This window comes from Garra rufa, unplaced genomic scaffold (genome assembly GCF_049309525.1).
Source record: "Garra rufa unplaced genomic scaffold, GarRuf1.0 hap1_unplaced_924, whole genome shotgun sequence".
Lineage (NCBI taxonomy): Eukaryota > Metazoa > Chordata > Actinopteri > Cypriniformes > Cyprinidae > Garra > Garra rufa.
The window spans coordinates 1-8854 of NW_027395189.1; the positions used below are offsets into that span (position 1 = coordinate 1).

General features: G+C 31.6%; 1 protein-coding gene across 1 annotated transcript; it reads left to right on the top strand.

Moving 5' to 3' along the window:
* Positions 1-4319: 4319 nt before the first annotated feature.
* Positions 4320-7576, top strand: LOC141317403 (cyclin-G-associated kinase-like; the record flags this gene model as incomplete). Its single annotated transcript, XM_073833125.1, has 5 exons — positions 4320-4514; positions 4612-4729; positions 6367-6446; positions 6556-6749; positions 7412-7576. Coding segments are annotated over 5 exons (752 nt in total), but the record flags the coding sequence as incomplete, so codon positions are not given.
* Between the last annotated feature and the right edge of the window lie 1278 nt (positions 7577-8854).

Genomic DNA, 8854 nt, shown 5'->3' on the forward strand with positions numbered 1-8854 from the left:
CCCTGAACATGAGCAGGGAGCCGCAGGTGTGACTGTTCTTTGGTGCTGAGGTCACTTCCTGCCACAACTGTTCTTTGGCTCGCCAAGAGCTTCTGCCGAACTTTGCAAGCTCATGGGACTTTTGATTCTAACCAAGTGTGAATGTTCGTGGTTGCTGGAGCTGATAACGGGCACTTTGTCAGCTATAAGTAACGGAAGTGACATAACTTTAAAAAGAACGTTCAGTTCTGCTGCTCACAAGAACCCAGGAGCGTTGAGCTGCCTTTATTTGGAATTAGCTTTTATTTTTATCATTTCTGTTTTAGTTTATTTGTAGAGATTTTGTCTTGTGCTTTTGTCCTTTTATATGTTTTTTAAGCAAACATTTCTATTTAGCATTAATTTTTTATTTCAGTTTTAGTACTTCAGCTTTAGCTTATTTAATTTAGTCAGTTGCGAAGGAAAAGTTTATTATGTTTGATTTTTGGTTCATCTGATGTGTTTTTATTTATTAATTTGGTTTTTTTTTCAGCCTATTGCCAAGCATTCTTATTTTTGTTTAGAATAAGTTGAAGTATTAAAATGCCTTAAAAATAAAATGTAATAAAAAACTGTATGGACATATTTAACAAAAATTAAAATAAAGAAGACACGTTCAAAACAAAATTACTAAAACTTTAGCTAAAATCAAAATAAGATCAAGACTGTTGAAATACCAAAGCATTGTCTCAAGACTTATTTCATCGTTTGTCCTTTTATACTTTTTTTTTTTTAAACAAATATTTTTATTTAGCATGAATTTGTTTTTATTTCGGTTAAGTTCTACTCATTTTAGTACTTCAACTTTAGCTTATTTAATTTAGTTAGTTGCAAAGTAAATTTTTTTTTTTTTTATTGTTGATTCATCTGATATGTTTTTTTATTTATTTATTTTAGTTCATCTCTTTTATTTTCTTTTTTTAGCCTTTTACCAAGCTGATATTTCTTATTTTTGTTTAGAATAAGTTGAAGTTTTAAAAAAAAGCCTTTAAAATAAAACATAAAACTATATAAACATATTTAACAAAAACTAAAATAAAGAATACATGCACAAAACAAAATTACTAAAGCTTTAGCCAAAAAAAAAGAAAAAGTTCAGACTAGATGTTAAAATACCAAAGCTTTACCTTAAGACTTGATCATTTGTCCTTTTATATGTTTTTTAAGCAAACAGTTCTATTTAGTATGAATTTATTTTTCATAGTTTTACTCATTTTACTACTACAACTTTAGCTTATTTAATTTAGTCAGTTGTGAAGTAAAAGTTTATTTTTGATTCATCTGATGTTTTTATTAATTTAGTTTAGTTAATCTCTTTTCTTTTTCAGCCTGTTGCCAAGCTGATATTTCTTGTTTTTTATTTAGAATAAGGTGAAGTATCAAAATACCTTAAAAAACAAAATGCACTAAAAACTATATAGACATATTTAACAAAAACTAAAATAAAGACATGCACTAAACAAATTAGCTACAGTTAGATCAGACTAAATGTTAAAATACCAAAGAATGGCCTCAAGACTTAATCTTTATATGTTTGTTAACTTCTTAACTTATGCCATCATGTCTTATCATTGTATAAAGTTGGTAAACCTAGCGACTTGCATAATGCATGCAAAAATAGACTGGTTTTATAAAAACAAAGTCCAGACAATCTCCTTATTAATGCATAAAAAGGTCAACGCACTAATAGGATGCTTTTATACAACTTTTAAGCTCAGACAGCACACATTTGTGCACATATATCACATATGATATCTCCCGATGTGTGAAATCTACTTGTGAGGATGTGGGGTTCATGACAAAGATCGTATTGATCTCAGTTTTCACATTTCATGAGAATGAGGTCAAACATCTCATTCCAGAGAATAGATGTATTGTTGTTTATGGTGCTTTGTAAGCGGATGAAATAGGAATGAACAATACTTTCAGCATTTATTGGTCTTAGTCAATGTTAATTTCAGCTTTTTCTAATGCATTATTAAAATCATTACAATCATAAAAGTTGTGTTTGTTAACATTAGTTAATGCACTGTGAACTAACAATGAACAACTGTGTTTTTATTAACAAAGATTAATTAATAGTGTAATAAATGTATTGTTCATTGTTCATTCGTGTAATTTAATATATTAACTAATGTTAACACATGACTTCTTATTGTAGTGTTACCAATTATTTTTATTTTGATAAATAACTGTATTTAAGACCTGAATTACTTTCAGTCTCTCCCCGACTAACCCTGAACAAACATCCTTAGAAGAAATAAATTATTACAATTAAAAAAGTAAATAATTTAAACATGAAAAAAAAAAATTACCATTGTGCATCATTAACAAATTCCTTCCTCATTTGTCCAGCAAGTGTTAGCATTGTGATCTTACTGTGGTTCTGTAAAATTAAATAAAGAAGTAAGACAAAAATAATCATAACAATCATTACAACATCTCTATTAATACATTTATTATAACATTCTTCTTTGCATGCCTGATTCAAGAAGGGGGTCTTAAAAATAGAGAAAGAATGTTATTTTACACTTATTAATTTTAAGTTAAATTGTGCTTTGTTGGTAGGCTATAATGTCTGCTAGAATGTAAAAAATATTCAGTGCTAAATAAATATTTTTAAATTGTTGTTTTGTAATTGTTTTTTGTTTATTTTTATTTTTATTTTTATTTTTGAAAACTGTAAAAAGCACCTTTTGGCTATTTTATTTATGCAATGTCGAAAAATTACATGGGGGGGGAAAAAACACGTGTTCGGTAATCAGCCTTTGGCCCAGTGTTTAATTTTGTTTGGCTTCAGTCAAGAATTTTCATTTCAGTGCATCTCTAAAAATCAGTTCTTTTTATCCTTCATATTATAGTAATGTAGTACCAACTGACTCTCATGTATATTTTACAGCATTACTTGAGATGTATATCTGATTATATATGTGATATTTATATCTATAAGCCTATAAGTTGTGATATATATATATATATATATATATATATATATATATATATATATATTAGGGCCGGGACTTTAACGCGTTAATTTAGATTAATTAATTACACAAAAATAACGCGTTAAATTTTTTTAACGCATTTTAATTGCACTTAGTTTTGCACGGAACGTTTCTTACTGGATGAGATTCGGCGGACCGATTATACTGGAGCACCAACTAGTGTTTAGACAAGCTGCGTCCGTCCTAAATAGTATTTTATGTCCCAAATCGTAGTATGTTTAAAAAAATATTCCAAAGATTCCCGAATGGTCTACTACTTAACGATCAATGCACACTCTAACGGCTAATATTGCCCGCAACACACTGCGCCGTGAACGAGGATTCGATTAGAACTACAAACACGCATAAAAAGTGTTAAAAAACTACAAACATGGAGGATATACGCGACCAACGGACAGGTAGAGAAAGGGGTTTACGTGATAAATAATCAGTGTGTAACCTGATAAAAAATATTTTTTAAATGTTATCCGCGTTATATTCCATGTGCAGCAACATTTATAATGATAGGTTTGGTCATTAACGTTTAAATGCATAATTAAGCAAACACAAGAGCAGAGTTCTCGGCATGAAAGACTTGTTAAAGAACGTGCCTCTTGCTACACTTAATGGCAATATTGCATTGGTCTGTTGGACTTGGTTGAACAAAAATAAACAATATTTTGTTGCTTAAGCTTATGTATTCAGTCATTATTCAATGGTATACTAAAAATCCATGTAAAAATCTTAATTCTCACTGTTCTCAGGTCAAATATTTATATGCGATTAAAATGCGATTAATTTCGATTAATTAATTACAAAGCCTCTAATTAATTAGATTAAATTTTTTAATCGAGTCCCGGCCCTAATATATATATATATGAAGTAATCAAATTGCAAGCTTGTGAGTCAGAATCTAAACAAATTGTGAAATTTATGTCAAAACCCAGCCCTACCATCAACATTACTACAGTGTAAAACTATTCTATTGCCTTTAAATACTCTTTATTTGAACCCCTGGTGTATTAAAGTCCTTATTTTGAGATAATGACATTTGCATATAGAAAAGTACAGAAACAGCCTGTTTAATTTAAAAGGTCAGAGAGGAGGGTGAAAACACTCATGTAAAGCTAAATCACTGTTTTTGGTACAAGAAACCCTAACCAGCGTCAAAAGAAAAACAACTAAAAGTTACAGAAGTCTTGAGTATAGCCTTGTAAATTGTGGTTCGGCTCAAGATCAAAATGTGTAGTTTAGCTGTAGATGTAAATCATAACTCCATGTTGATGAATTGCATTAACTGATGACTCTTGTTTGTAGGTATATTGAATACATGTGTGACATGATGTCAGAAGAGCCCATAATCCCCCACAGCAAGCCTATAACCATCCGCTCTGTCGCAATGACTCCCGTACCGCTCTTTAATAAGCCGCGAAACGGCTGTCGGCCGTTCTGTGAGGTTTACGTCGGTGATGAGCGAGTTGCAACCACTTCACAGGAATATGACAGAATGAAGTAAGTCACCCTATGATGTAACTTAACCTCACACAATTTCTTGCTGATGGACATTCAGTGTCTGCAATCTGCATCTCTAACTTTACCATTTCTACAGGGATTTTAAGATGGAGGACGGGCGAGCGGAGATTCCTCTGAATATAACTGTGCAGGGAGATGTGCTGATAGTGATTTATCATTCACGCGCAACTCTGGGTGGACGCCTACAGGCCAAAGTAAGACTCATAGTGGCCAATATTTGTGTATGCTGTTCCAATCTGAAATTAACAAATGCAAATACACTGTTACTAACCAGTTGGCTGGAAACTTTATTAGGCTTGGCATTATTATGATATAAATGGCATTAATGGATTATGATGTAAATGACACTGTAAGAACAGTAGTTTGATCCTGATGATTTGAGCAAATTCAATCAAAGACAAATATACCATTGTGCATATTTTATTTTAAAAATTATTTTTTATTTGCAAAAGCGAATGCTATTATGGTATTAAAATACTTTTTACATTTTTAGTCTCTCCTCAATTAACCCAGACACAATAGCCTTAGAAGAAAATAAAGTTTGTTAAAAATTAATTCAGACGCAGTTTTTTTCATGCACCTGTCAAGTTTCCGATTTTGGGATTTTTAGTTTTTCATGAAATGTTTTTTCAGACTAGTGGAAAAAAACACCCAAAAGACATTGTTTTTTTTATAGCCATAAATTTCAATTGAAATACATATTTTTAAAGGCCGTTTTCTCAAAATTATTTTTTTCTCCTATGCTGAGCCATAAATCTTCATCTAAATAGAACATACACACACCAAACTTTGTATTTTTATTCCTGTCTATATCCTGAAGGTTTTTACAGAGGGATTTGTTCATATATAATTAGCTTGAATTTATACAACATTGCATTTCCCTAAAAATGTTTTTTTTTTTTTTTTTTTAAGTATTTTTGTCTGTTCAGTTTTTTCTGAATTATGGAGTGACAAAATGAGATACTCAAATTCCCCTCTGTAAAAACCTTTGACTCTAATATGTCAAAAAAATTAGAAAACTGACTTCATCCAGTGTTTAGATTTTTTTTTTTACTAGAAATGTATGCAAATTAGTGCATATTTCATTAAATAATGTCTCATTTGCATATTTAAACCTAACATTTTAGAAAACTTGTAATAAAAAATGTTTGTACCCTATTCCCCTGCAGTGTCTCACCTTAAAAAAAATTAGCATCTTTTACTAATTGTACCTTGCATGTCGTAATTCCACCCATTTAAAGCCACCATGATGAAAATAAGGAACAAAAATAAACACGTTTTTACGTGTTATGTACGATTTGATTGTAAGATTTGTTGCATTTGATTACGAGTTTTTGTCCTCAAAATGCAAGGGATAAATGGGGGGGTTTAGAGAAAATTTAGATTAATATATACCAATTATAAAACAATGCATAATATGTTTACATGGATGATAACAATACTAGAATAAAATCTTTAATAATTGATAGAAATTCTAAAATTGTTATTTTCCATTGGAATGTGTCTTAAGTTTAATTGTATGATTTGTATGATTTTCTTTTTAAGTATTTTTTTGTTTGTTTGTTTGTTTTTATATTTATTTATTTTAAACAAAAATGCTGCCCTAAATATAGCCTTTGATATGACATTAAAAATAGTAAAATTAGTAGTGTTTTTGGACAAATTACTACTGGGCAGGTAAGTTTTCTCAGCTTACTTGCAGTGATGTCTGTTATTTCTATTTTATTCTATAGCTTGCTTCCGGCAGATCTTCAGACTGCAAGCTCTCATTGTTTATATTTTGTTAGTGCTTCTTAGTCATTGCCAACATGCTGTGTTGTGGTTTTTGTAGATGGCTTCCATGAAGATGTTTCAGATTCAGTTCCATACAGGGTTTGTGCCCAGAAACGCCTCCACCGTCAAATTTGCAAAGTAAGTTTCATATTACTCTTACAAATATCTTGTATCAGTTTCACTTTTTCCCAGTTGCATTTCAAAATGTGATGTTCTTTTAAGATGCTGGTGCTGTGTGTATTTGCAGGTATGATCTCGATGCATGCGACATCCAGGAGAAATACCCCGACCTCTTCCAGGTACATGTAAATGTGGAGGTGGAGCCTCGGGATCGCCCTAGCAACAAGACTCCGCCTTGGGAAAACTTTGCCACGAAAGGACTTAATCCCAAGATTCTCTTCTCCAGCCGAGATGAACAGCAAGAGATCCTGACAAAATTTGGTGAGTTTCTCTTTCTATTTAGTTGCTTTTTTCTGATTTCATTCTCACATTTTAATATCTGGAAGTTCACTTCCAGAACAAAAATTTACAGATTATTTACTCACCCCCTTGTCATCCAAGATGTCTTTCTCTCTTTGGTCCTCTTAAGAAAACATAATATTTCAGGAATGTTCTCCATGTAGTGGAGTTTCTATGGTGCCCATGAGTTTGAACTTCCAAAATGCAGTTCAAATGCAGCTTTAAAGGGCTCTAAGCGATCCCAGCTGAAAAGGAAGTGAAACAATCGATTATTTTCTAAAAGAAAAAAAAAAAAAAAATATATATATATATATATATATATACCCTTTAAACACAAATGCTCGTCCTGTCTAGCTCTGCAATGTGCATTCATACTCTGTGTACTCCAGTTCAATACAGTTAGGGTAGGTCGAAAAACTCCCATCTCATTTTCTCCAACTTCAAAATCTCCCTACAATGCTGTTTTACAAGTGAGTAAATTATCTGTACATTTTTATTCTGGAAGTGAACTTCCCCTGAAGTACAGTTTGATTCTTAACTATCTTAATATCTGCAATATATTAGTTCCTGTTTCTCATCTTCATTATCATATTATTAGTCCTATTAGTTTTAACTGTTTGTTTTTAATCTTTCTGGTTAATCAGGTAAACCAGAGCTTCCACGTCAGCCTGGTTCAACAGCCTGTTACACTTCTGAGCCGTCTCAGCCAGAGCATTCACCTGAAGGGCCACCGACCGAGCCAGATTCCCCCTCTCCTCAAAGCACCGACACCAACGCCAACAACTTCTTCCAGACGCTTGACTGGGAAGGTATACAGTACATTTATAAAAAAAAAAATGTATATACTTCTTCATAGTTTCCCTCTGATTGCTAGTTGGGTATAGGGCTGTTACGATTGCGCGATTCAATTCGACAACTCTATTTTAAAAAACTCTTGAATATAATTTGCCCATTTGCCAAATTGGCGCATTCCACAAAAAGAATCCATGAAACGCATTTTTCAGACCATTTTCCATAGATGCATGATATATTAAACCCTTTTAAAAATCATAATAAAGCATAATGGTGTGTATGGTTATGTATGTGCATGTCAGAGCGGCTCAGTAATTGCTGCTCTACACAAACTCCATCTCTGCATATTGTTGTGAGTTTGGGTTTATTATAACGCTCATCTGGGAAACGCAATGTGTGTCATTTCATAAGATTTGTAAGGTAAATCATTTTTAAATCTACACAAACACTGGGAATACATCACTATCATTTTCGGCGAACTATAGATGTGTGTGATGTGTAAAATATATTTAGGAGCATTAAAATAAGAGTCCTTGTCACTTTTGGGCTTGTTAATAATTAAAAGTCCTTTAATTTAAGTGTATTCTCATTTAATTTGGAGGAAAGTCAATCTTCTGATTTCAACTTTGATTGATTTGATTGAGCATGTGTGCATTTTCTGAAGACAAAACTAAAGGCGGAAACACAAACAAACAACAACTGAAGTCAGCTGCAGTAAAGGCCTGGCAAAGCATCACAAAGGAGGAAACCCAGTCTATGGTGCTGTCCATGAGTTCCAGATTTTTTTTATATTTTTATTCAACCCCTTGAATTATAACTTTAAGTCTGCACTTATATGAGCTTGATTGTTTCCATACAGAGCATACAGAGCCTTTTTTATGAAAATTGTGTCAGTGTCCAAATATATATTTGGACTGTGTGTGTGTATATGTATACACACATATACATATATGTAATTTCAGTTAAGCCTGAAATTATTCATACCCCTGGGAAATTCTGACTTATAGTTACTTTTATTCAACCAGCAAGTTTTTTTTTTTTTTTGGACCAGAAATGACACAGACTTCTCCCAAAAGATAATAAGATGGTGTACGAGAGGCATCATTGTGGAAAAAAATATTTCTAAGCTTTTATTTACATTTGAACAAAAAGTGGCATGTACAAAATTATTAATATATATATATATATATATATATATATATATATATATATATATATATATATATATATATATATAATATTATTGTACAGGTCCTTTTCAAAAAATTAGCATATTGTGATAAAGTTCATTATTT